Here is a 27,946-nt window from a genome sequence, read left to right on the forward strand (position 1 = left end):
TTGAAACAGTTTTGATCCTGCTTCTATATAAACTTTGCCCATGCTGAGGCCACATCAGCTAAGAGCTGTTGTGTGGGACCTGACTTTTCCTCCACATCCACTGAACATACAACCCACGCCAAAGACTGGGGCTGTGCACTCCCTGCCCAGGTTTTCCTTTGCTCTGCCACCCCGGTTAATGGGGTGCCAAGTACCAGTGCTACACATCTTCTCATGTACTGTTCCTTTTGCTCTGAACCTGAATTTTACTTTTTCCTGCTGCGTTGTTTTGCGTAGGCAGCATCTGGTCAGGTTTCTGTTGCATCAGTGGGTTTGCTGGTATTGGGTTTTACTCGAACAATGTGTTCTGCCACAAAGGAGCAGGTTAGAGCAGGTTAGAGCTGTCCAGCCTGGCCGTGCGGGAGCCAGTGACGAATAAAGCTCCAATAAATACACTCTTCTGCCTCTCCCCTTCCTTCATACATATATCAATTGCTTTTCCAGATTATTTCCAGAGAAAAGAATCTCTATGTTTCCTGGGTGTGAAATGTATTGGTTCTCCCTTTGCAAGCAATGAAGATAATGTTGCTGACAGAGCTGTGGCTTGGCCCAAGGCTCTGCTGCTGGATGGGTGATCCCAGGGCCAGCAGAGATATTTGCGTCACCCCTGTGAGCAGATTGCTCCACTGGGACCCACCTGGGATTTGGGACCAGCCCAAAACAGAGCTGGCAGCAGGGGCAGGGCTCCCCTCCTGCCCTGCTGACCCCAGTTCACAGTGCCCTGCAGGGCTTGGCCATGGGAAATGCCCACTGGCCCCTCCTGCACTTCAGCAACACCAGGCTGGGGAAGTGGGGTCCCTCTGGGCTCTAGGAATCTCAGAGCTCTGTATATATTTAAACCTCATCCATGAGCTGTCCTCCTGTGGGTGCCACTACCCTCCTTCAGCATCATAATATCTGCACAGCTCCATTGCCCTGAAAGCTGGGTCCTGTCCTCCCCACACACTCCTTGGGCTGTGCTAAGAGGTTCATAGGATCCATTCACCTGCTCCTTAACAAAACCACCAATGTTGGAAGGATAACTGAGGAGAGAAGGAGTGGAAAAGGTTTCTGCAGCCTGATGCAGCAGCACCTGCTCTCTGCTCCAAGGCAGTTGAAGTCTGTGCTCACCACAGCATGGTGCAGTGTCTGCTGACAACACACAACCTTCCCTGGGGCTGGTGTCCACACTCTCATTGCTTCACCCCACAGCCAAGAGTGCAGTTTCCAGGTGACCTTTCCCGGATTAAGCACAGCTTGCAAAACCTCATGCCTCTTTCCAGGCTTATAAAACTCCCTCATTTGTTGTGGTGGTTTCATTTGCGATAGGAGCTGAAGAGGGACTTCACTGCTACCGAAACCTGGCGGGTGCCCAGAGGGGAGGGCGGCTGCGATGCACATCTCAGCCCTTCAGCTACCGCATTCCTCCCACCAAGATTTTGAGATTTCCCCTCTCCTGCCCTACTTGTGGAAGAGGACAAACAAACCCTCCAAGGAGAAATGCCTGGGCTGGGTGAGAGCAGAGGTTTGTCAGGCAGTCAGTAGCAAATCCCTGGTGGAGATTCCCCTTGAGCCTGTTCAGCTGCCTCGTGCAGTGTAGCACAGTCAGGGTTGTAGGTTTTTCCCATTAACCTTGTGCCAAGCCAAGAACTGAGCTTGGTGTGGCTCCAAATGCTCTACAGGTGTAAATCAGCAGAGCTTCAGCTACACTGGTGACCCTGCCATGCTGCCCATGGTGTGAGGGTGAGTGAGACCCCTTTGTCCCCTTTGCCTGGTCTGTGCTGAGAGCTGTGGTAGTGGTGATCTCCCTGGACAGACAGAGGAATCTGTTTTGTCAGGTATTTTGGGCATTCTGGCAAACTGGGCAGTAAATGACAGGAGAAAAACACAGCAAGAGGCAGGAAGGAAAGAGGCAGAAGATATTCATGCAGTCTCATGCCTGGAGGTTGCCTCTGTGTTCGTGCACATCCCCATTGTGTCACCCAGGGTCACAAGAGTTCACCTTGCTCTTTGTGTCCCTTGAGGCATGCACGCCTTGCTGGAGAGCCTATGGCAGCTGAAAATCCCAGGTGTTGGGCTGTAAGGCTGGTAAGGCTCCTTTTGGGGTACACCTGAGCACCACCCTCCCCTACAACTCCATGCATGGACTTTGCCAAGCTCCAGCACTTCACCCCTGGCCATTGGACACAAGGCTCTGGGGAGGGCCAGCACAAGCAGGGCCCAGTGCAGTGCAGGGGTTGGTGCTGCCCTGCAGGCTGTGTGGCTCCAGCCTGCTCTCTGCACAGCCCCGGCCCTGAGAAAGCGCAAGTGGCTTTTCCAGCAGCTCCTCTGATGGAGGATTCTGTAACATTTTCAGGTGAGGAGCTGGTTTGGATGGTGGTGCCCACCCCCTGCTAGTTTGGGAGCTGGGCAGCAGAGAAGCCCCTTCTCTGGCCCCATCCCCGCACAGCAGACAGAGCCTCGCTGTTGGTCAGAGGAAGTTTGGTGAAGGCAGAAAGGAGGAAAAGATTCCTGACAGGTTTCATCTGTCCAAGCCAAGAATGATCCCATTAGAAGCTTGTAAACCTTTTTCTTCTCAAACACATCTATTTATTTTTTTAACTGCTGGCTGTTGCTCACAGTGACCCGGTCTGTGTGTCTATCCCAGTCGGTCGCGCTCTTGCCTGTGCCTCATCCTGGCCCCGATTAGTCCGGGAAGGTCTTTGGCTCCCCAGCCATGAAAGCCGCTCTCTCAGGAGGGCGTGGATGGCTCCCCTTGGCCAGGAGCCTGTGCCGCGGCCTCGCTGGGAAGACTGGGACAGTGTTTGGGGCCGAGGCTGCTGAAAGGGCTCAGTGTGTGCCGAGCGTGAGTCAGCCGGGCCGGAGGGCAGCTGGGAGCCGCCGAGGAGAGCAGCCCAGAGCAGCCGCAGGAGGGGCTGGCTTCCCGGGGAAAGGTGGTGAAATGGAGCTCATTAGCCTGGAGTGGAGGCACAAGGGCCCGAGCAAGGAGGGAGGCTGGGAGCTGGGGTTTCCAGGAGGGATTTGAGGGAGGCTTGCATCACACCTGGGTGTCTGCGTGGGGCCAGGGATGAGAACGGGAAGGGGGCAGTGGAGGCTGGGTCTGTCTGCACCCATCACTGCACTTTCATGTGACTTTGGGTGACTGGGGAAGGGCTGGGAAAGCCTGGAAAGATCCTTGGGGTCCTTGAGATAGGGAGCTGCCTTGTGTCACATTTTGGTGCCTCGAACACTGGCTTACAGGGCTGGAGCTCCATCCTGGCGGGTGTCAAACATCCCTGGAGCTGCTGGTTTTCTTTGGCTCAGTTTGGCTGTGCACTTCCTGGTCTGGCTGACACACCCAGGCGGCTGCCAGGCTGTGCCAGCACCTTACACATCCCCAGCATCAACTCCTGGTCCCCAGGGATGTCACCCGCAGTGGCAGAGCCAGGAGGTGGCTTGTCACTTCCTGGAGCAGGCAACATTGCTCATAGCTCTGGGCAGTCCCAAAGGGAGAGTGGCTTCCTGGTGGTCCCAGTTAGGACCTCTGTGCCCGGCTGCAGGTGAGATGAGAAGCAGGGAGGGATTTCTGCTTTAGATTGGATGCAAACATGTATGGGAAGGTCTGGTTTTACCTCAAAAGCAAACAGCTCTGCACATGGTGGTGCTCCCACACAGAGAGGTCCCCATGATGTCTCTGAGGATTAGGCATGTCCTACTCTCTTCCAGAGTCATCATGTGCTCGTGTAAGACACCAGAAAGAGAAGAGCAGAGACCCTTTGGGGTTCAGCTTGCCCCTGTCCTGGAGCCCACAGCTGCTGGGGAGAGCAGGAAGGGGCCACTGGTGCACAGGGTGCGCAGAAAGCACTTGCAGTGGTGGTTGCTCAGGAGATGCATCCTAAAGGGATATGATTTCTAATGGGGATGTGGCTGACTGGACTGTGAGGGAGTTGAATTTGATGAAAAGTCAGACTAAGATATTTCCCTTTAGCACAAAGAGCCGCACCCCAAAAGCAGAGGGTCTCACCAGTGAGCAAATGGGAGGGCAGCTGATGGCTCAGGGAAGCCTGGCCACATCCCTGTGCCTCCAGACCTGCAGAAAAACACCCCAGAGGCTGGGAATAATCCTGTCAGCTTACTGGCTGACATTTCAGGGCTAGTTCACCCGCTACAAGAACTGATGGGCTTTCCATCCTGGTCCTTCCATGATGCCCAGTTCTCTATCCTTCCCCAGCTCTCTCTAGTGTTGGGCAGATCCTCAAAGCTTTGGCCCTGCAGGAATGACCTCTTAGGGTGGTGCATTTCTGTCCTGTTGTCACCAGTGACAGAAGGAGAATGAAGGGAAAGTAAACCATGATAGGGAGCACAGTGTGATGATACAAATGGGCTGGAAGGACCCAGGAGAGCCATCAGTTTGTCCTCCACCCTGGTTTCCCATGGTGATCAACCCAGCAGCAGTGTCTGGAGCCTCCCTGGCCAAGACACTGGAAATGCCAGAGCCACGTAAGAGCCGTCAGCCCAACGATGGCACGGGGCTGTGGCTGCGCCTGCTGTGAATCAGGGAAGGAGCTGGATCCATGCATTAACTCACTGGCCATCTCAGCCCACAGCACAGAATGACTTCACCGTCGGGTGAACATCCCACCATGGAAACCAAACCTCAGGAATGCGTCTGGGTGTGCCGACTCTCTTCTCCTCTCCAGAGGGCTCTCTTATGTCTCAGCTACTCCCAGGCTAGCAAATTGCTGTTGTCACCTCTCCCACAGCTCCCTGAGCTGGGCTGGGGAGCAGTGGCCATGCAAGGACCATCCTCTGTGCCCATGGGTGCCTGCCCAGGGGTGGCACTGTGGGTGCTGCCCTCCCTCCATGTGCGTGCAGAAGCATGGAGCTTTGCCATGGCTTCAGTCCAGTATCCCCAGCCAGAGAGGGGAAGTCTGCACTCCACATGCCCTCCTTCTCCCTCTCCCCATCTCTTGCTGGAGACAGATCCACCAGTGGCTGTAGCAGAGCCCAGGTTTTGGCGACGAGCAGCAGCAGAGTGATGATTAATCCTGAGCAGAGCCACAGAGCCAGGGATGTCTGAGTTGTCTCTGCCTCTCTCCTAAACCGATTTGGCCAAAAAAGGCTAATGTGAGCATTTCTGCATCTGCCAGCCTGGGAGGGGGCTCGGCCAGAGCTCGGGGTCTCAGCAGGCATGTATGGGGCTGTATATTTTTCCACTTGGGCTGGAGAGGGGCCGTGGGCAGGCAGCCACCGGGCTCAGGTGACTCCTGAGCCGTCCTTTCCATCTGACTCATGAGAAACGTTGCGAGTGCTCTCCTGCCCAATGGAAAACACGTCTCCTTGCAGCTCATGGCTTCTGGGCCCATGCCAGTCCCCAAGCAGCACAGCTTCCCAGGGCTGTGCTGGCACCCAGAGCCCAGCTCTTCCCAGGCTGGAGCTGGGACAGTAGCTCTATGGGATGATGCCCAACCAGGGTTTACCCTCAGGCTGTGGCTGTAGCTGGCCTGGCAGAACAGTCAGGATGGCAAGGAGCATCTCTACAGACAGGGCTCCTGATTTCACTGCTGGCATGACACTGCTTTCTCAACACTCCTGATTTCCTTGGCATGACACTGCTTTCCCAACGCTCCTGATTTTGTCTTTTCCATCTTTTGGAGGGTCCAGGATGGAAATGATCATCCTTCAGCACCAGAATAGGTCATTCTCTTCCCAAGGTCAAGCACCCCATCCTTCTTCTTGCTATCTGGGTTTGGGCAGCATGAGAGCGTCTCCCACCTCAAATCCCACATTCATGTCCCCAAAGATTTCTCCATCTTATGTCCTCATGGGCTTGTGTTTTTCAGTGCCTGGAAGCCATCCTACCACAGGGTCTCAGGAAGAACCCAGACCGGGCTTTCTGCACAATGGAAACTGAGGCACGCTGAGGTCTGCACGTCTCGCTGGGGCACACTGGGCTGGGAGAGACAAGCCAGGGCCTGTGGCTCACTGTGCCCAGCCTCAGGCTGTTTGCATCACGCCCCAGAGCCTGCCCTCTCTGTACCCACTGCCCAAGCTGCAGCACTGGGCTCCCCCTGCTCCTCTGGGAAGGGAAATGTTTTCCCTTTCCCCTCCCGCTCTGCTCGCCAGCAGCGAGTGAGTCCGGTTTCCCCTGCAGGCTGCCGCCAAGAGCCTCTGGAACCACTGGAAAATGCATAAAAGGCCCGGGCAAGGCTACGGTGAGGGTTACTCGCAGTCACAGCTGGATCCAGCTGCTGCTTTAAAGCAACAGCACAGCCACACAGGGCTCCCCAGGACATCCAGGTGTCCCTGGAGTTAAAATCCCAGGGGAAGAGAAGGCAGCATCCTCACTGGGCAGCAGCCCTGAGGATGGAGGGGGCCTTTATACTGGGAAAATGAGGAAGGGACAGCCTGGGTTTTGCTCATCCAGGTTTGCAGAGTGCTTCCCCCTTCCCTGCTCTGTGGCTCCCTGCACAATGACCAGGAGAGCAATTCCCTGCCAGCCCCAGCTGCATCCCGCAGTTGATTGCTGTTGCAAAGGGCAACAGCAGCTTGGAGCATCAAGGGCTGGCCCAGCCATCATCCTGCAAAGTAACTTACACCCCTCCTCTATTTTTGGACGAAATAATCCAAATCCCAGAGTGTTTGATTCCAGGCAGGACAGAGGGTGTGGCTTTCAGCTGTGGCTCAAGGTGTTTCGGCAGCCCCCGGTGTTTCAGTGTGTGCGATGCTGAGGCCGACTGAGTGGGATGGAGCAGCTGGCTGTGGGAAGGCAGAGAACCTCCTCCTGCATCCTGGGATCCAGCATGGTCCCGCTCTGGAGGAGGTGCTGGGATGGAAACAGCCATGGGGCACTGGGGTTAATGAGTAAAATAACTCACCCCCGCCCGGGGTCCAGTTTATGGCCCTGTTAGCGTGGGCAAGCAGAGGGAGCTTTCTGTGGGGGTGGATGTCTTTCCACGTCAGACTGGCCCATGACGTCTGCTCCACCTTCCAAGATGCAGAAATAAGTCAGGTTAATAATTAATCCCACCTGCCTGGGGAACCTTCCCTGGGAATAAGGCAGAGCCGGTCCCGGTCACATCACAGCTCCCAGTATCCCACGTGAGAGCTGCGGTGATGGGCGAGTCTCACAGGGTTGCTCTTTACCACAGCATCATGAAAGGTGCTTAGAAAACAAACATGGAAGGAGAAAGGAACATTCCCTGTCCTATCACATCCAGGATGTTTGCTCCTGAGTGTGTGCAAAGTCTTGATGTGGTGCGAGTCTGGCTCAGCCAAACAAATTGCAGCCTTGACCTCCCTCCCTGCTCCAGGGTACACCACAGGTGAGTGGTTTAACAAAGAAAAACCTAAAAGTGTGACCACCCTGTGCAGCTGGTCTCGGGTCAGGCTGAGCCCTTGGTCCTGCTCCAGGCACTCAGAGGTTTGGGGAGGAGAGGGCTGGTTTGTGTGTCCCCGCAGGGCAATGGGACCTTGGCTTGTGTGGGAAGCCCAGCCCAGGGACCACAGTGTTGGCACAAGTGATCAGGAGGTGTGAGAGTTCCTGGAAGAAGAAGTGAGAGTTTTATGTGTATGTATAATTTGCTGGAATGAAAATAAATCAGAAAACAACACTCACACACACCAAAAAAAACCATATCAAAGAAACCAGTGCAGCTTTCCCCAGTGAAACAAATTCCAAACCATCAGTGGGAAAACACTGGCTGGGTCAATCTGCCACTAGCCAGTCTTCTGGGATTACATAAACTTCATAAAAAAGCTCACTTATTTCTTTGTACTGTTTTTTAAAAATAAAACATTTTAGTTCAGGTCCACTTTGAAACTAAAAGAGGATTCTTGAAACAAAAAAAGCATTGTGGTTCTCTTTGAGAACATCTAAATGAACCACTTGGGCATCACCCCAGTCCTTATCCTTTCCCTTAACCCAGGCAATGTCCTGGAGCCCCGTTTGATGTCAGCTCCAAAGCTTTGTTGTCCCCACAGGTTACCCCTCCCCAGCTCTGGCAGCGCCACCAGTTGGGATAATGCTTGGGTGGGAGGTGAGTGTGTGGCACTGGGACTGGCTCCCTTCCAGTGGGTCCCAGCAGCCATCAGATGTGGAGATGCCAGCAGGAACTGGTGTCACCCTGGCTGTCACTCAGGTGTCACCCAGGAAGATCTGTGCATTGCCTTCCCTTCTGCATCCCAATCCAAAATGCAACAACAGCGTGTCCAAGTGCTATTCCTCTCACGTGCCCTGCCAGCTCTCCCAGGGCTGCAGTGGCCTGGCACACCTCACATGTCACTGGTGTTGTGCAAGGCAGAGGAATTCAGCTTTTCCATGCCCAAGCAGCACCTGCTGCTCAAGAGTACTTATCCAGAAATCTGCAACTCTGCCCACAGTGCCAAAAAGTGCCTCTGGTGCCTCCAAATTTCAGTTAATGGCTCAGACCTAAGAAGTACAGGTGATGGGTGCTGCAGAGAGAGAGGGGCAGGGCTACAGATTCAGCTGCTTTGCTGAAGGGAGGGCTGGGCAGGAATGACAGGGACATGCTGTTGGCTGAGTCTGCTGGGGTGAATAAAAATATTCAGGTTTCTCTTTTACGTGTTTCCTTCTCAGCAGAGTGGTTGTAGCTGCTCATGTGAAACCTGTTCTTGCTTGGGTGCTGGAAAGAGGCAAATGGAATGTGTGTGGAGTAAGACTTTTATAAAGAAATTCTTTCAGCTGGATTTTGTTCTTCCTGCTGCTTTTCTGCTTTCCCAGGGTGAATCTGAAGAACAGAAAACTTGGTTTTGTTCTAAACTTTTCTATGTAACGACAAAAAAATCATAAACAATTCTGCTTCATTTTCAGGTTCATCCTTGAAACGGGAGCTGGTGGTGCCAGGGATGCCAAGGACCATGTTTATCCCAGGCATCAGAAGCCCCAGACCTGGCAGGATTTGAGCCTTTAATGATGATCAGAGGTAAAGCTTTGCGCAGCCGTCACACTCCAGGCCTGCAGTGCTCTCATGCAGTGGGGTGTGCATCTTTTTCCCACTCAGGGGGAGGTAGGGGGTTATTTAAGCCAAAACCCTACACAGCAGCACAGAATCATCCGGGAAGTCCTGTGCTTGCGGCCCTACAGCTTTCCTGCACGGAAGCAGCTGTCGGAGAGGCGGGACGCTGGGAGCAGGGCTGGCACAGCTCCCTGCCCAGGCTGCCAGGAGCTTTCCTTGCCCTGCAGCAGTGCAGGACCTCGGGAGACTGTCACACACCCACAGCTGCTGGGTGCCCTGGAATGGCAGCAGTCACCCCAGGCTGTGGTTTGGGACTTACTGCAGCTCCCCACAAGTGGATGCTGCCATTCCTGTCCCCATCATGGTCCCAGGGCAAATTGCAAGGATGAAATGGTTGTTGTGCTCTCAGGGCTTTCCTGATCACATCCCTTTGTGCTTATTTGTGCAAGGACCATTCTCCACGGGGGTGTTCCTTCACTGTGAGCCCCTCTTTGCAGAATGGGGTGAATTCCCAGCCATGGGCTGGCATGCACCTACAATCTCTTGTGCTGCAGGGATGAGTTGGGTCCTTCTTACAGCCTGTTCTGGTCAAGCTGATGCCCAGTAAATCTCATGGCCATGATTTTCTTGGGGCCATGAGTGCAGCAAATACAAACTTTCCTATAAGCACTGGGAACAGGCTGGAGAGGAGTCAGGGAAGGTATGTATGGACTTTTGGTGATGATAAGGACATGGGATGCTGTAGAGCTGGTGCAGCCCGTTTGGGCAATGTTTCCTGGGGCTTTTTAGCTGCAGGGCACCTAGGAAAGCGATAAGCTGAGATAAGGAGAGAGAAACAGATCTGGAGAAAGCCATGCAATCTTGGTCCACAAACTGAGCTGGACATGGAGTTTTCTTGGTGGTCATTGAGTAACAGAGGTTGTGTAGGTCCCTCTGCATGTCCAGTATCGGGAAGAAGAGCCTTTCCCATGAGAAGCTCAGTGTGTCCAGGGGATTGTGAGAGCTGTAGGAGACCCTGACCCTCATCACCCATGAAAAATGCAGAGGAACTGTTCAGAAAGGGACTGATATATCTCTGCTGAACAGGAAAGGAAATACTGCAAATTTCCTGCAGGCTTCTCAGCCTGGCTTCATGGTGGACACGACCAGCTGGTGGAAATGGGAGGATGACAAAAGAGGGAGGTATCAGAAATTACAGGGACTGATTTTTTTGGCTGAAAAACACCTGCAACTGAAATGTTACATTTAAAAGGAAAGGGAGGTCTTTAATCTGCTTCTTAATGAGCAATGAGATGTCCCATGCTGATACGGCAGTAGCAGGAATGCTAATGAAACTGCATCTGAACCAGGGCTGAAGGAACAATTTGGAAGGACACCTCACCTGCCTCTGATCCTATTGTAAATATGACCCATGAGAGGTCCCAGCATGCCAAGCAGGCACCTTCCTGCTGCAGCAACTCCCTGCACCCCCGGTGAGCTGTGGGTCCCAGAAAATGAGTGAGTCCTGGACAGTGTGGATACCTGGTGAGACTGGAGTCCTGGCAAAGAATTGGTCCTTCACAAGGTGTGAACTCTGAGTGAGATGTGGGTCGTGGGGGAAGGATGGGTGCCAGGAGACACATTAAAGACTCTGGGGAAAAGCTAATGCACCCCAGAGAGGGCACAGTACACGAAGAGCTGGACTAGGACGCCCCCGAGTTCCCAGATTCTGGCTAGTGTCCCATCAGCAGCGGGGAGAGTGGGGTATCACCCTTAATCTCCTTGCCCTGGGAGCACTGGGGAGGTGTGTGTGTGTCTGTCTGCTGGGGCGGGCGGGCGGGGGGACGGGACAGAGGGGCAGGGCAAGAGTTAACCTACCTGCTCTGCCATCCATCTCTAGGCTCCACCTCGGAGAGAGAGGGGAGGGAAAAAAGTAGGGAGGAAAAAAAAAAAGAAAGAAAAAAGAAGAGGAGGAGGAGGAAGAGCAGAGAGAGAAGCGCCCGGACCGCGGGCAGCCCGGCCAGCAGCGGAGCGGCCGCCCCGTCCCACTCCCAGCATGTTCCAGTGGTGAGTGATCTCCGGGGAGCGCGGAGCCCGAGCCCTGCTCCCGTTCCGCTCCCGCACCGAGCCCCGTGTCCCTGTCTTCGCCGTCCCGTGTCCTCTGCTCCCGCTGCCCGGCACCGCTGGGTCCTGCCCGGAGCCGGGGGGCTGCGAGGTGCCCTCCGCACAGGGTCCCTCTCGAAAGTCGCCTCGGGGGTGGCTGGCCGGGGTAGGGCAGCTCTGGTGGGGAGGGTGGGCATGGGGAAGCGACTAAGGACGGAGTTTGTCATTTGTCCCCTGTCCGTCTGTCCCCATCCCAAAGCGACCCTCCCGCCGTCGCGGCTCTTCGGGGCTCCCAGGCGGGGTCTCCCTGGCCTCGGTATCCCGGGAAAGGCTCTCTGGGGTTCCGCTCCCGACACAAATTTCTCTCCATCCCGGGGCACCGGAGCTCCGGCCAGCGGGAGGCAGGATGGGGGCCAACAGGCAGGCGCGGCCGGTTGGTGCCCCCAATCCCTGGGGATGCTTTTCCCAGCTTTTCCCTGGAAAGAGCCGGTTTGTGTGGTGGGGCCGGGGACAGCAGCGCCTCCAGCCCTGCCCGGTGGGGTCCCTGTCCCACGGCAGCGCCAGTTTGGGGGTAGATGCCCTCGCCGGGGGCAACACCCGGGATTTCGGCTCTTGCCTCTTCCCCAGAAGCGCGTTTTTACCGCCTTGAATTTAAACCAGTTTTTATGAATTTAAACGACTTTTATGAGGAGGGCACGCACCTCCGGGCACCCCACGGCGAACTGCGGCCCCGCTTGGTGCTTGCACCCAGCTATTGCACAGGCTACTTCTAGGAACGTTTGGGTGCTTTCTGGTCAGCATCTGCCCCTTCATAAGATCCCCTCTCCAAATCCTTGGCACTGTCAACAGACAGGACTCTATACTGGCGGTGCCTCCAGTGACTGAGTCTAATTGAGGGGCCAGAAAAAAGCTCTATCACATAAATAGACAGCGCTGGCGGATCAAAGAGGTTTTCACTTGAATTCAAAGTGAAGCTTTAGGGATAGAGAGCCCCTGTCTCCCGGGGCCTCATCTGCCCTCGAGCATCAACACCTGAAAGGGATACTGCCTACCTTTAATTTGGAGTTTATGTTTAACTGCCTGGTGGCGCAGCCACCTCACAGGGAGGCTTTTGAAGTTTCCTTGGTGGATACAAGGGAAGAGGAGGAGCGTTAAGACTTTTCAAAGCTCTCTTGATGGCACCAATACCAGCAGTTGGGGCAGACAGACCTGGCTGGCACCGATGGGAGCTTCCCCGGTGGCTGCCACCCTTGGACCCTGCAGTGCTGGGTGTCCCCAACTCCTGGGGACACCATGGGGACTGGATGGGGGCTGTGCCCCAAAGGGTCCTGGGGCTTGTCAGGGTGACTTCTCTGCGATGGCACAAACCCAAAGCACCTCTCTTGCCAATGCATCCCCAGAAAGCAGGAGTTATTTTTCCACCTGTACCCAAAGTACTTCCCAGCTGAGGAGACCACAGGGCAGAAAGAGTCATGATCCAAAAAGATGCACAAACAACTGTTGCTTTTTGCCCCCCCAAATCCTTGATTTGATGTGGGAATTGCCTGCAGTTGTGGCTCAGGGTCCTCCCAGTCCCCGTTGCCTTCCTGGCGGTGCAAGGACAGGATTTCTGCAGGGCAGAAGTGGCTGTGGGGCTCCTGGCTCCTGCTGGACCTGGTGGAACCTCATGGTTTGCAGTCAGACCAGTAGGAAAAATTGCAAATAGATTCTTGTAACAAAGCAGGAATTGCACTGGTGAGAACTGGGAAACCGGGTCCACTGGAGGAAGGAAGAATAAGTTTCTCTGCTGTTGTGCAACACCTCACCTATAAACATACCCAGGCCACTCAACACTCCACTACTTAATAAAAGCTGGATTTGTCTCCTCAGCCCTGGGTCAGAACCTTCAGTCTGGACCCAAGGAGAGTAATTGGGGTCAGTGCACCCATGCTGCTCCTCTCTGTTAGGCAGAGTCTGCCAAGGCTGGGACCATCTGTGCCAGCTAGTGACAGCCCTACCTATGCAAATTTTTAAAATTTGTATCAGTAATTCCCTGCCATTTGGCTTCTGGGGGACCTTTGGCCATACTTCAGGCTGGGTATTTTATCACTTGCTGTCCCTGGGTGGCAGGGAGTGTAAGAATTGGTGGGACAGCACGGGATGGGTTTGATGCAAATGGAATTACTATACAGGGGTGACAGAGGTTATTTCTGCAGCAGTGCTGGGTATGGATGAGAGGTTTTAAACATTGCTTGGCTGTACTTGGAGTAAAGTTGTATTGGAACTGAAGGGTTTGTAAGAATAAGCTCAAAGCTGTGCAAGCAGGGCTCGAGAGGGTTAAGGGAATGGTGAGATCTAATCAGAACTGCTCCCTCATCAGTCTCAGATGAGTGGTCACATATAAAACCGGATGAGGAATATCTATCCATTTATCCTTAATTACTTATTTCCACGCTCGCTCCCACAGTCCACACTAGTGATCACAGCTTTCCCACGACAATGTCAGGCTCTGAAGTTCTTTGTGCTTCAAGGCGAAGCCAGAGACAGGAGCTCCTGAAAGCTCCTGGTTCCCATCTGGGATTCCTGCATTTCAGGGTGAGTGGAATCCCTGAGCACAGTGTTGTCTCCTGCCCTGAGGAATCTGACAACCTATGGGGTGTCCCACCAAGCAGATGTTTTGGTGCAGCCTGAGGCCCAAAACTCCAGCAGCTTCACAGTTATTCTCATCACAATCCAGCCCCCAGGTCTTGGAGAGTTTCATGGCTTTTTGGGGGTTTTTGTCTGTTTAGAAAATACTTGGGTTAAATGTTTCAGATTTCAGCCTCAAGCTCCTTTTCTGCACTGTCCTGAAGTGAAGGTGCATCTGCCTGGTGGAGATGATTCTGGGCATTTCTGGCTCTGACAGGAGCAGGGGGCTGATGGCTGTCCCCAGTGGGTGTCACCCAGGCGGGGATGTGCTTCTGACATTAAGAGGACATGCACAGTGGTGTCCCAAGACCAGTGCCACATCTATCTCCATCAGCTCCACAACCCAGTGGCAGGAAAAAGGTGTCCAGGGACTGCCAAGCACCATCTGTCAGAGCAGACAGAGGTGGGGCTGCCTTTGGGAAGCTGTTGGGAGCTTCATCTGCACAGGGAGAGGCCCAAGGTGGCTGGAACACGCAGGACTGAGGCAGGAGGGAGTTGGTGCAGATGTGCAAGCTGTGGAGGGAAACTGAGCGCTCAGGAGCTACATTGTACAGCTGGGCAGAGAGGGCAGCTCCCCTCCTCTGAGGGAGTGGGATGAGAAACCCACCTTTAACTGTGTGGAAAAGCAGGCTGGGGACGAATTGTGCATCAATAATCTCCAAGTGTAGCCTTCATGCAGTCCCAAGGACCTCAGGAGGATCCTGCTCAAGCCCCCCATGAGCTCCACCCAGGGTTTGTCCCATGAGCCAGCAGCTTTCCAGGGCTATAAGTCTGCAGCGGAGGAGAGCAGCAGGATGGTCCCAGGAAGAACTGGGTTTGATCTACTCATGCCCTGCACACCCTGAACATGCAGACCCTGGTTTGTCACAGGCTGGGAAAATCTGCCCACCCAATCTGCCCTGCATCTGCTGCTCCTTATCACCACAGAGGATGCAACAGGACCCAAGAGCTGCCAAAACACCCAGGAGTGCTGGTTCCTAAGGCGGTTGTAGGGTTAAGGATGTCTTTTTCCCATTGAACCGTGAAATTTAACTCAAATGTCTTTTTTTGTTGTCCTGATGCGCCGTTTTGAAATGAAACAGCAGTGCTGCTTTCATGTTGACTCTTGCCAGCTCTGGTTTCTCAGTGCTGTGCTGTGATGCCAGTTTAAGCCATGTCTGTCTCGGAGCTAAGGCTTCTGTGGAAAAGATAATTCCCTCCTGCTCTTGTCCTCAACTGCAATTTTCAGATGGCTGAAACAGCGGTTTCCCTTGGGACTTTCTTCTGAAACAGCTGCCTTGCTGCAACTCTCATCCTGACTTCTCCCCCTGCCTCTCTCTCTCTCTCAGCCCGTTTTCATCTTTCCTGTGAGCCCTTCCCTGATCTTAGCACTGCAGCCACCCCCACATACCTTGTGCCTGTCCCTACAGTTAAGTGTGGCCCCAGAGCCACCCCACAAGCAGGATGCAGCTGGGAAGAGTATGCATGGAGGTGTCCCGCAGCTCTTCCCACGAGGTTTCTGCTCCTCAAAAGGTGGTGGAACACAGATTATGAGCATTCTATGACCTCTCAAGGAAATGCTTTTGCAGACAAAGCCTCTTGAAGCCTGTAGTTTCTTCTCCTTAACCCCTTGTCTCTTTCCTTCAGGAAGAAGACCATCTACAAAACAGTTTGTCTCTCCTTCTTGCTGGTCATTACAGTGACTGTGCTGCAGCGTGGAATGGCCCCAAACCAGTTCATGCAGGGCCAGCAGCAGAAAGAACTGCCCCCTTCAGAGCCCTTGAAATCGCAGAAGAGAGACAACGCCTTCTCCATCAGCAGCACTTTCTGGAAGACCAAGAAGGAGAAAGCTCCTGTGAAGGAGGAGAGCGTGACGGCAAAGCAAACAAAATCCTGGGATGTCACCACTACCAACTGCTCAGCCAACCAGAATTTCAGCAAGGTGGATTGGTTCAAAGGGCTGGAGCCCAACTTCCAGCAGTTCCTGCTCTATCGGCACTGCCGCTACTTCCCCGTGCTGATCAACCACCCAGAGAAGTGCAGTGGGGACGTTTACCTGCTCATTGTGGTCAAGTCCATCATCACTCAGCACGACCGCCGCGAGGCCATCCGCAGGACCTGGGGCCAAGAGAAGGAGGTGGAGGGCAAGAGGATCAGGACGCTGTTCTTGCTGGGCACCGCCTCCAAGGAGGAGGAGAGAGCCAACCATCAGAAACTGCTAGATTATGAGAACCACATCTATGGGGACATCTTGCAGTGGGATTTCCTGGACAGCTTCTTCAACCTCACTCTCAAAGAAGTCCATTTTCTGAAGTGGGTCGACATCTACTGTGACAACGTCCGCTTCATCTTCAAAGGGGACGACGATGTGTTTGTGAGTCCCAGCAATATCCTGGAGTTCCTGGAGGACAAGAAGGAGGGAGAGGACCTCTTTGTGGGGGATGTCCTCTACAAGGCCAGGCCGATCCGTAAGAAGGAGAATAAGTACTACATCCCCAGTGCCCTCTACAACAAAAATATCTACCCACCCTACGCAGGGGGTGGGGGCTTCATCATGGGTGGAGCCCTGGCCAAGAGGCTGCATAAGGCCTCAGAGACACTGGAGCTGTACCCCATCGATGATGTATTCCTAGGGATGTGCTTGGAGGTCCTTAAAGTGTCACCTGTTGGGCATGAGGGCTTCAAAACTTTTGGCATTGTGAAAAACAAGAACAGCAAGATGAACAAGGAGCCGTGTTTTTACCGGAGTATGTTGGTAGTTCATAAACTGCTGCCTCCAGAGTTGCTCCAAATGTGGGACTTGGTCCACAGTAATTTGACATGCTCAAGAAAACTCAATGTCCTTTAGCTCAGTCTCTCTGGAGAGCTGGGACTACCGATCCCTGCTCTGGGGTGGGGTGAGCCTCTGCTGGTGGCACACGAATCCTTCAGGGGCACTGCCCTCCGGAGTGAGGAGGGCAGAGACGCTGCACTCGCGGGCAGGGTTTGCGATAGTGTTTGTTCCTGTACTGTATTGTGGTTCACGTATCTCCAGCTGGGTTGGGGGTTGCTGAAAAAGAGAAAAAAAACCAACAAAACATGACAAGTCAAGCACAAAATGGAGAGAGGGCCAAGAGGTTTGTGCTCTGCTTTAGGTACCTCCTCCACAGCAGCATGACGAATGGAGGGGTGGAGGGAGGCAGGGAGGGATGTGGCACTGGCATTTTTTGGAGGTGTTCAGGGTCTGGCTACCCAGGGAAGCTGCTCCAAGGGAGTTCAGCCAATTTCAAGTACATTGGCCCCTCCCAACTCAAAAATCATGCCATTTTATTTGTTATCTCAAATTTCTCCTCCATGCAAGGTTTTGGTAACATTGACCCTGTGTGCATTGGGTTCATTCCCATCAAAGTCCTCTGTGTCCCCATATGCAGCTGGGGAAAGGAGCTCTTCTCCGAGGCTGGCCCTCAACAGCCCCATTAGGGTTTCAGCCTGGCAGTCAGGGGACTGGGGTCCTTGTCCCTGTCAGAGGGTCCCAGGCACTGGTGGCTCCCAGCACCAGCCTGGATTGTGCTTGGCTCCCCAGCCTCTGTGCTGCCTTACTGCACATGTCCTCAGAGGAATGCACCCAGCTGAAATTCCTCAGGGATTTGTACCTCCTGGCAGGAAAGAGACTAGGCCAGCTATCCTTGCCTGTGGCCAAGGAAGCGGTAAAGAAAACTGGTGGCTCCCCTAGGAGTGCCCCAGGGATTTGTCACTTGTGGGACCCTCCTTCCTGGGCATCCCAGGGCGTGCTGGGGGGAGACCCTCTCCATGCTGCACAGCTGCCCTCGTGGCTTTGCCTTGCAGGGGACAACAGCCCCAAAGGCCCTGTGTGTGGCTGCTTTGGGTTCAGCCCTGGTTTGTCAGCAACTGTGATGCTCCAGGGTAGGTTGGAGATATTGGTCCTGCTCTGGCATGAGAAGCAGGGTCCAAGAGGACAAAGTGAAGGAAAGCTGGTCTTTCACATGTCTGCTCCTCTCAGGCTTGTTGCAGCGTTTATCCCACAGGCTGAGATGCAGGAGCATGACAGGGAATAGTGTCACAAGACATTGCCTTTTTTTCTTTGGGCTGAAAGGGCCACGAGCTCCCGAGGGCAGCCCTGGGCTAACTGCTTTGGTGGAAACCACCCAACAGAGAGACATGTGGCCACACAAGGGCCACGGATGCTCTCCAGCCACTGAGGCATGAGCAAAGCCACAGGAATGTGCAAAGCCACACACGCTCACACACGTGCTCCCAGGCACAGGCTCTGCCCACACAGATGTCCCTGTGTGTAGGGCTGGCATGCCCAGATGTCCCTGCAGGGGGTGAGCACACACAGCCACATCCATGGCCCTGACCATGCACAGCAAAACACGGGCACAGATGCCCTTACTCCCTCTCTGGTGCCAGACACTGAAAGGAAAAAATTTTTACTACCTCAAAGGTCCCCCTGTGCAGTGCCTTTTTTTTTTTTTCCTTTCTCTCTTTTTCTCAATTCATTTTGGAAACAGGTCTGTTTCATTTACTCCAAGTACATTCCCCAGGTTAGAAAACAAACTAAAAAAGGGCATAAAGCAGTCAAAAAGGGCACCCACATGCCAAGCCACACCACTCTCAAAATGACCCTGCTCAGATGAGATGCAGATTTGAAGAGGAGGAAAAGAGTCAGTGCTGCCCAGGGCTCAGCTGCTGGTGATACTGTGAAACTGAATCTACAATGCACCGAGTCCCTGGAGCAACAGGGCAGAGTCCTGAGGGCATTTTTGGTACCCACTGGGCTTAGGCAGCACACAACTCTTTCCTTTTCCCCTCCCTTCCCTCCTTCCAACAGGAGTGAGTTCAGAAACACTTTCCAAACTGATACCTCCATAATTTATGTCAGGTACAGTACTTTAGGCTGTACATTTATCCTGGATGCAGGGTCAGCTCTCGCTCTCTGTAGCAATTTGTACGGTGAGCCAGGGCTGTGTGCAGACATCTCTCAGTGTTGTTCTTCACCTGGTGGGACCTGTACAGAGAAACCTTGTAGAGTTTGGTGAATACTCTAGTTTCTAAATAAAGGTTAAAAGAAGAAGTAAAAAATCCTACAAGCCTTCACCTTGTGTCATTACTAGTGAGTTTCTGTCGGGAACAAAACCTGGCAAGAGGCTACAGTGACAAAACTAACTCCTTGGAATGGGCATCTGGGGACTGTAGCTGCCCTGTTCCAGCTTGGCACTGCTTCCTTGTGGAGCCTGGCATGGTAACAAGGCTAGTGGGTATTTTCTCTCTTTCAGGCACTACTCCACCTCCATTTCAAATTAAACTTCAGATCCTCCTGGTGCCCTGAAGGGAAGAGCTTCTCATGTCACCCTCTGGCAAAAGCCACCTCAGCAGGGTTGGAAACTCACTGCTTTTGTTGAGCACTCTCTCCTTGTGCAGGAGATGGGGACACCCTGTCCCTCTGTTACCCTCCCCACAGCAGGACCCCTTGCTCACTTCCACAGGCAAAGCTCCACCATGGGGTAACACAACCCCTGGTGATGAGGTTTGAACCTGGCTGGGATGAAGAGAAAAGCCACAGTGAACCAGTGACTCTAACTTTGGCAGTTAAGTGCCGGGGGGGGGACTCAGTTTCCAGAGCTGGCACCCAGCTCAATCACTGTCGGTGCTGGGGAGCAGAGAGGCCAGCAAAGGGGACCAGGCCCTACTGAATTTGGCACGCTGGGCCAACTGTACTGGGACTGGCTTCTCCAGGGCACTAAAAATTTTATATGCGTGGACAAAACAAAGGCTGAGTGGAAGCACTCATGGATACTCCTGGCCATTGCCGCTCCGGCGTGACCCCACGCTGCCACACGCCGCTGTGTGCCCGGTGTCCGGGAGCGTGCAGCGTCTCCGGCCGAGTGCGCCCTCCCCTCACAGCAGCCCCGGCAGCCATGGCGGCAAGGACGCGGCGCGGGCGGGTGCTGCCCCCTGGCGGCCCGCCCGCCCCTCCATTTGCCGCCGGGCCGCGGGTGCAAAATGGCCGATGGCGAAGGGCCGGGGGGCCTGGGCGGTGACACACAAACCCCACAGCCCTCCAGCTGAAGCGACCCCAGACAGCACTGGTTTAGTTTTAGTCACAGGGAATGGCATTTGGCGAAGGGAGAAGTGGCACAGCAGGGCAGGAGCAAGGCGCAGCACTGGCACAGGGTGCCAGGAGGGTGGAACAGTCTGTGAGCACAGGCAGAGCTGGAGGGCGCTGGCACGAGCCCAATGCCAGGGCAGGACCTTCCCAGCAGGGCAGGGTAGGGGACACTGCAGGACCCTGTGCCCAGGAAGGCCGAGCTACACAGCCATGCTTTTCTGTGCCCATGTTTTCTGCACCCACAGGCCTGGGAAAACCATGCACTCCAAGAGCTGCAGGGCAGCACCCTGTGCCTGGCTAGGAAAACTGGCCAGTGGCCACTGCCACAGGACTGGCCAGCTACGATCACTTCATGCCCAGGACTGAGCCTGTGGGAGGCAGGGCAGCAGGCCTGAGTTTGGTTACAAACAAGCAGCCACTCGCCCCAAACCCCTGTTTATATATTCGCTTCACACTTGGGGGCAAGAGGACACAATTTGGAATGAAGCACAAGAGAAAAGCCTCTAGGAGAGAGCAACTGAACTGCAGGGCCTTAGTACAAGATCTGATTTACTTTCTTTAAAAAGTAGAAAAGCAATTGGCTAGCAAGCACCATCACAGCATCTTCAGTTAAAAAAAAAATAAAATTAATAAAATATGGTTGTGGCTACAAAGCTTACCTTGACCATCATTATTATCTTCTCCCCTATTTCCTGCTAACACAGCACACATACACTGCCGGGAGCTGACACAGGCTAAAGCAAAACAGGACAGAAGTTGCTGCTGTGACACCAATGACCTTAACCCAAAACAGGGAAGGCTACAGACAGCCTCTGTTTCTCATAGCCTGGCTTCAGTGGCATAGAAGTAACACGAACCAGTTTAGGTCCTTTAATCTGTCCAAGACAGGGTGCTGAAGCACAAATGATAAAACATTCTGCATTTTTACAGCAAAAATGCTACAGAAGTTTATAGGAAAAAAAAAATTTTTACATGGGTAAAACATTATAAATTCAAGACAACTCACAGACAAGGGGTAAATTCCCACATCTATCACTCTTTGTTTTAAAAAGTTCATTTGAACAGGCAAGCAGTCAAAATGGCTTGCTCTCTCTTCCTTGAAATGAAAATTTTATCTTCCAAGGGGCTCACAGTACTGCTTCGCTTCTTGGAATGTCCTCCAAAGGCTCCGCCAAGATCAAAGGAGAATAAAAGCCCCCGGAGTCCTTTCAGATAGTCTCGGAGAGCAGGAGAAGGGAAAGGAAAGGGGAAGTTTATTCAAACTTGATCTTCTTCCCTTGCGGCTTGTGATCTCCACCTCCTCCTCTGCCTCCTCGGAAGCCACCTCCTCTGCCTAGAAAGAAAATTATTGCAAAAACCAGAGTTATAGTGGTATATCTATACCACTGCCATTCCAAACCCATCCTGGCATAGGACAGAAAATAAATTCACATCCAATACTCTGTGGTAGTCCCATACCCCAAGAATGGATCTGAGTTTATTTCTGAGCACACCCTCTCCGAACAGCACCATTTGCTTCCTCTTACCTCCAAATCCACCTCTGCCACCACCTCTGCCACCAAATCCACCTCCTCTTCCTCCTCGGCCACCTCCTCGGCCACCACGACCACCAAATCCACCGCCACGCTGAAATTCACCCTTTGGTTTGGCAAAATCGAGAATCACTTTGTTTCCATCTATCTCTCCATCTTCCATGGCTTCTTTAGCTGCTTTGGCATCTTCTGCAGAGCTGAAGTCCACAAACCCAAACCTAGAAAACAGATTTAGTGACAGTCAGTCACATTCCACGAGCTGCAGCACCACCTACAGGTTCATGACAGAAATATTTTGGGAATCAAACACCCCACAGGATGTCACTTGTAGGACAGCAGTGGCTAATCACAATCGATGGAGCCTCATTGTGAGTTTGCCAGTACTGAACAGTTAATCTTCTTCTCGTGCGAATCCATCAGCTGCCACGGAGATTTGTTGGCAGGAAGGAGCTCATTGAGAAGAGGTGAGAAGTGAGCATGTGCTGCCCTCCACCAGTGGACCCAAAGCTGTGTGTTCTCTATTCCCACCCTATTTACCAGTTTCATAGAGCATGAGAAATACTCTGCATTGCAGAAATCAGCTGAAGTGAGGTGCTACCTATCCCAGGTAATGTTTACCCACCCTTTAGATGATCCAGTGTCTCTATCTGTGACTATTCTCGCGCTTATTGAGCCTTCAAACGATTCTCTTAACGTCTCCTCTGTGGTGTCCTCAGAAAGGCCTCTGACAAACAATGTTTTGCTTTGCTCTGTGGAAAGGGAACACATTCAGAAGTCATTCAGCTTGAGCAAGGGAACCTCCAGCTTCATAGCATCACATCCAGCTTGCATTACTGGCTCCCAGAGCACCTCTCAGGGATAAAGAGGCTGTTTTCAAGGAAAAGCTCAAGCACCTGAAGTCCATCAAAGGATTTCCATCAGCCAACCTGATACTTACAAATTAAGTTTTCCCTGCTCCCTTTTTTAAAATGGATACTTGCACCTTATCAACAATAATAGCTAACTGCAGACACTGCTGGATCAGCACTTGACTATCTAGAGGAATTTGACAACAGTTTCATCAGCATTTCAGATAATCAGTCATCATATCCAGCACACTTCCTTACGATGTTTGTTTGTTTTTTTTTTAAGAAGCCCCAGATTTGTCTGCATGGTGCCCTCCTGCCACAGCTGGAGATCAAACATGGAACACTCACGATTGAATCCTCCTCCTCCACCACCTCCTCCTCGTGCATTTGCGTTCCCTTTCTGCCATGATGGTGAACTGAATTCCAGTCTGATTGTTCTGCCTTCGATCTCTGTGTTGTTACAGGAATTCAATGCCTCTCTGGCATCCTCAGCTGTGGCAAAATCTACAAATGCATACCTGTGTGGAGAGTAAGATTCCAGTCAGCCTGGGAGCAACAAGTAATTTGCAATGCCAGTCTGGGGATCAAAAGAAAGGCACAACATACCCTTTAGGCCTGCCCTGGTTGTTCTGTGGCACCCTGATGGAAGAAGCTTTCTTAAACACTTCTTGCAGACTCTCTTCTGTGGCAGCATATGAGAGGTTGTTGACAATTAGGGTCTTCTGCTCTGCTATAGGGAAAAGTTAGTGCTGTTAAGTCCAAGTTTGGAGAAGCAGAGGTCTCTTGCTCTAGTTACCAGACTCTGCCAAGGGGTAAGAATAGTTGTTGCCCTTTCCTCAATTCAAGGTGAGGCACAAAGCCAAATCCAACCCTGTTTTATTCACTGAGACCAGTTGCCCCCCCTTGTCTGAACCATACAATGGAGACACAAAATGCATAGGATGCAGAGCACAAGTTATGCAAAAGACCTAGTATCTTAATTTTCTTTCAGTATTTTAAGTTGCCACACCCCCAGGAACTTCTGAAACAAGTGGAAATTAATCCTGAATGTCACCTGTATGCACATCATCAGTATCAAAGTACCTTTATGATGTTCTTGCTGGCTCTTCTCGCCAGTGAAGTCAATGACCACAGCACGACCCTCAATTTCTGTGCCCTGCTTCTCCTCCAGAGCTTTGTTCGCCTCAGCTTCTGTTTTAAATTCAACATAGGCCATCCTACAGCACAGAAAAAAATGTAAGCAAACACCTCCTTTCCGGAATGACAAGGTCTCTGCAAATGAGGGGGGAGAAAGACATAAAAGAAAAAAGCTGCAAGAACTATGACAATTAACGCAGCAGGTTCCTTATGTGTCCTTTGGCTGCCTTATCAGAATATGCTAAGAGCTAAAAAACCAGCCAACACACAACAGTTCTCTCAGCTACATACCCTTTGCTGTTCCCATCCTTGTTCATCACTATCCGGACTTCCAACGCATTTTCAAACACCTCCCTGATCTCATCCTCGGTTATGCGGTAGGGCAGGTTCTTCAAAAACAGCGTTCTGGCATCTCTCTCTGCAAAGACAAAGTTACTATCAGGTTACCAGCTAAAAACCTTTCCTCTATTCCTCCCTCCTCTACACTGCCAGTTCAGGGAGACTCGGCAAGTTGATCCAGCAGGAATTAACAGAAGCATTAACATTTTCAGAAGCTACAAACCCAACTGTAACAAAAGTTAATGAAACTACTGTACTTCTCTTAAGGACACCAAGTTCAAAAAACAAGTACCAAAGTTTCAGAAAGCCAAGTATTTCTTTCTCACACCACCCCCCCAAGACGATTTCTTGGCATCACATTTCAAATACTCCAGTCTGAATTTAACTAGCTATATGCAAGCATTTTAGAAACTCTTTATTGGACCATACCTTTCTTGTTTTCTTTAATAGTTTCCTTGCTCTTTGCTTTTTCCAGTTTGATTTCTAAACCCATGAACTTCTTTCCATTCATCTGGAGAGCTTTATCCAGATCCTCAGCAGATGACAAGTCCACATAGCCAAACCGCCTGAAAGAACAGCATCCCTGAGACGTCAGCAGATCCCTCTCTGGTAGCAGAGACCATAAACAGAAACCCAACACCAGAGAGGTCCCCGTTGGTCAAGTTCCAGGCAAAGTTAAACCCCCATCACTAACAACCACCCCAGCATATTGAGGGGAACCAGCACCACCACACTTGCACCCCCCTCTGAACAAGTTACTGCCAAGTAAGAGAAATAAGCAGCAAAATTCTACTGATGAACTCACTTGGAAGCACCAATTCTGACATCTAAAATTTCAATATTCTTCTTCCCAAAGAATTCTCTGAGGCCATTCTTCAGATCATCAAAATCCTTGGTGCAGGCCAAATTTGAAACAAATATACTGAAAGGTGATGTGGGCCCTTTAAAAGAAAAGATAATAAAGTTTTTTAAAGGTTTTTTAAGGCAGCTTTTAAAACTGGGAGCCAGATTCCAGACAGGTTTAGCACATCAGTGTTTGCTCAAAAGTGGCATCATATTTCAGTATTAAGTCCCTTAGAATCATCATTTGTGCTGGAAAACCCCACCCTGACATCCTGGATCATCACAGTTACATTCCTCATGTAACAGTCCAACCACAGTCCATCAAACAAGCATCATTTGATGATCCCATACCACTTACCCTCTGTTTTCTTTTTCTTGGGTTCTGGTGCACTTTTATTGGCCATTTCTTTCTTCCTCTTTCCAGGTGCTTCCTTGACAGGTTCTGTGACAGAAAACAACATAACATTGAAAAATACAGAACTTTCCTAAATTGAATCAACACAGGAGCATTAATCTTTACACCAGTCATACACAAGAGCTTCTCTTGTCACTCAGCAGGTGCTCCTCAGCACAAAAGACCATTGCAGCACAACATTTCTGCTCAGGCATCTTTCCTGTTATTGAAGAGTTATGGTATCAAAAACACTTAAACTCACTTTCATCCTCACTTTCCTCCTCAGCATCCTCTTCATCCTCCTCCTCTTCATCGTCATCATCATCATCCTCCTCATCATCTTCCTCATCATCAGATTCTGCTGCCTTGGCTTTCACTGGTGCAGCCTTGGCTGGAGTGGTTTTCTTCACTGGAACAGGGGCTGTGTCCATGGCTTCATCTTCAGACTCTGAAACAAGATGAGCACAGTATTCAGACAGTTCCACATTATGCTCCTTTTGAAACTAAGAAAACAAAATACTCAACAAGAAAAATATTTCTCATGTCTCCCTAAGTTTGTTCGTTCTCAGGAAAAAAACTTTAATACAGTTAATTTTCACAAAGTTGTCTCTCTTCCTCGAATTTTACTGCATTAAAAAAAAACCCAATACCTGCTTACCAATAGTAGGAAGTTTTACTAACAATAGGGAAATTAAGACCCATTCAGCAACATGGACAACAGCAACCAGCTAAAACCAGCTGAGCACACACGACATCACTCCCATTATCCGTTAAGATACCTCCCTCCCTCAGCTCCCTGTTCAATAATAAACATACCATCCTCTTCATCATCCTCCTCATCATCCTCTTCATCCTCATCCTCCTCCTCAGATTCCTGCTTTGCTGGCACAGCTGCAGGCTTTTTGGCTGGTACTGCTGCAGGCTTTTTGGCTGCAGGCTTCACAGGCATTGGTGGCTCCTCTTCCTCATCTGCATCAACAGTACAAGAAGACTTTACTACTAAGGCTCAGTGAATGAGTGGTATAGGTAAAAAGTAACTTAGAGCCTTCCCAAAATTTTGTCCCAAAGTTCAGGAAAGACCAATCAAGAAACTAGGAGATGCTTTACAGGCCATGCATAAGGCAGCTGTAGCCCAAGCTCTCCTCCAAACTTCACTTATTTTCACCTCTCCTTTGTAGTCCCTCTTTAATCAATGACCCTCCCCACAAGTAATAAATCACAAATCTTTCAATTCTAAAGGTACTCATATTTAATAACTTGATGGAATCAGCTTCAGTCAGTGCATATTTCAAAAGTAACATACCAGAATCTTCTTCTTCGTCATCCTCCTCCTCATCATCATCATCGTCGTCTTCATCTTCTTCATCATCTTCACTCTCCTCCTTCTTAGCATTCTTTCCATTTTTTGCTCCTTTGGTTAGGACAGCAGCCTTTTTAGGCGTTGGAGCAACAGCCTTTTTGGGCTGTGGTGTAGCCACAACCTTCTTTGCAGGTGTAACTGCCTTTTTTGCAGGAGTAGCAACTTTTTTTGCAGGAGTTGCAGCCTTCTTGGCTGGGGTAACAGCAACTTTTTGTGGTTTCTTCTGAGGGATCACCACCTGAAAGACACATTAGTGTAAGACTCATACTGGCCTGTTTAAGATACCATTACTTCACTATCAAACAGAAAGCAACTGAGATTTAAATCCTTCTGACAGTTTCTTCTGTATTACCTCAAATGCCCACCCTGATGAATCAATACAGCTCAAGCCCAGTTTTTTCATGTTTTGAAGAGCCTACATATGGAACATCAAAGCACCTCTACATTCCCTGGTCCTGAACCAAGACCAGTGATGTCTAATAGTATTCACCATCTTTGAATTTTTACACTTGCATGTGATAATTCTCATATTGCTCATTACTAAGGCAATGAAGTACCCACTTGCTTATCAGCTTTAGGACAGCTTTGAGACCCCAAAACCCTGGAAATACAGACTTAGCAGTTAAGCTATTTTTCCCCACGTTGCTCTGGCTTTACAAAATCCAGTTCATTCTTTAGTCACAGTTTAGTGAGGAAAAACGAGTGCTTATTAACATCCTGTTACAGCGTAACCCACAACCCTCACGATACTTCTGTAACACGTGCATCCTTTTGACTCCATGTCTAGATCAAGCACCTCATCTCCGCTGCTTTCCTCCAGGTCCGAGGATTCCTCTTCCTCACTTTCCTCGAACTTTTTCGGGGGAGGGGCCATTTTTTTCTGTTTGACCTGATTCTTCGGGGTCTGAAAGAGAGCGCGAGCAGCACGTTTAGCTCCCGTGCTCACCCGGGTCGCCTGCGAGCGCTCGTTCTGGCGGGCAATTGTCCCCACCACGTGGCCGCCCTGCGGCCCCCGCGGCGATCAAGGAGCGCCCGGGCACTGCGGGATGGCGCCCGCCGGTGTGCGGGGCTCTCCCGGGGGCGCCGCCGCTCCCACGTGCTCGCTGTCCCCGCGCCCCACGTGGCCGCACTGTGACGTAGCCCCGCCCCCCATCCCGCGCGCGCTCGCACGCGGGGCCCACCCGCGTCCCTCACACACGCGGACCCGCTCCCCGCCGCCCTCTCCGCTCCAGCCCCGCGCCCCCGCCCGCGGCCGGCGCACGGAGCACAGCGGGACAGGGGGGGCTTGAAACCGCACCGCTGCCTCCGGGCCCGCGGCCCCGCCCCTCGCCGCCATCTTCGCGGCGAGGGAGAGCAGGCCTGGAGCCTCCGCGCGGCCCGGGCGCGCAGCGGCGAGAAGGCGGCGCGGCTCCCTCCACGATACGCCGCCATCCGCACCCGCCCGCCCCATCATGGCGGCGTCCGCCCGCTGCCCCCCTGGCGGCTGCGTCTCGGCGCTCTCACCTTCGTGATCTTCACCATGATGGCGGCGGTGCCTGGCGGCGCAGGGGCGGCGGCCGGGCTGTGTAGGGAGCGGGGTGGGCGCGTCCGGCGGGGCGGCGGCGCGGGGGGATCGGGCCGCGGGCGGGCGGCGGGAGCGACGGGGACGCGCGGGCGGCCGGGCCGGGCACTGACACGAAAG

The 27,946-nt window shown here is 52.2% G+C and overlaps 2 protein-coding genes and 2 non-coding genes across 5 annotated transcripts; 1 reads left to right on the plus strand and 3 right to left on the minus strand.

The window, feature by feature from the left end:
- Positions 1 to 10,908: 10,908 nt before the first annotated feature.
- On the plus strand, positions 10,909 to 18,788 carry B3GNT7 (UDP-GlcNAc:betaGal beta-1,3-N-acetylglucosaminyltransferase 7). Its single transcript, XM_033069260.1, has 2 exons — positions 10,909 to 11,021; positions 15,351 to 18,788. The coding sequence occupies exons 1-2, from the start codon at positions 11,011 to 11,013 to the stop codon at positions 16,549 to 16,551; spliced, it is 1,212 nt and encodes a 403-aa protein (XP_032925151.1). The 5' UTR covers positions 10,909 to 11,010; the 3' UTR covers positions 16,552 to 18,788.
- Positions 18,789 to 20,668: 1,880 nt separating this feature from the next.
- Positions 20,669 to 27,863, minus strand: NCL (nucleolin). Of its 2 annotated transcripts, none has more exons than XM_033069179.2 (15): positions 27,769 to 27,863; positions 27,062 to 27,169; positions 26,209 to 26,503; positions 25,722 to 25,874; positions 25,168 to 25,353; positions 24,870 to 24,953; positions 24,474 to 24,609; positions 24,098 to 24,234; positions 23,621 to 23,747; positions 23,276 to 23,409; positions 22,799 to 22,919; positions 22,541 to 22,710; positions 21,967 to 22,093; positions 21,339 to 21,562; positions 20,669 to 21,145 (listed from the first exon to the last, which is right to left on the minus strand). In XM_033069179.2, exons 1-15 carry the CDS (start codon positions 27,784 to 27,786, stop codon positions 21,066 to 21,068), a joined length of 2,100 nt encoding a protein of 699 aa, XP_032925070.1. In that variant the 5' UTR covers positions 27,787 to 27,863; the 3' UTR covers positions 20,669 to 21,065. The 2 variants fall into 2 exon arrangements, with proteins under 2 accessions (XP_032925070.1, XP_032925069.1); XM_033069178.2 differs by having other exon boundaries at positions 22,799 to 22,922.
- On the minus strand, positions 22,360 to 22,436 carry LOC117001124. The gene has a single exon (XR_004418924.1). It is a non-coding gene; the product is annotated as a small nucleolar RNA SNORD20 (small nucleolar RNA).
- Positions 24,693 to 24,762, minus strand: LOC117001123. Its single transcript, XR_004418923.1, has one exon. It is a non-coding gene; the product is annotated as a small nucleolar RNA SNORD82 (small nucleolar RNA).
- Positions 27,864 to 27,946: the final 83 nt, after the last annotated feature.

This window comes from Catharus ustulatus, chromosome 10, assembly GCF_009819885.2.
Source record: "Catharus ustulatus isolate bCatUst1 chromosome 10, bCatUst1.pri.v2, whole genome shotgun sequence".
Lineage (NCBI taxonomy): Eukaryota > Metazoa > Chordata > Aves > Passeriformes > Turdidae > Catharus > Catharus ustulatus.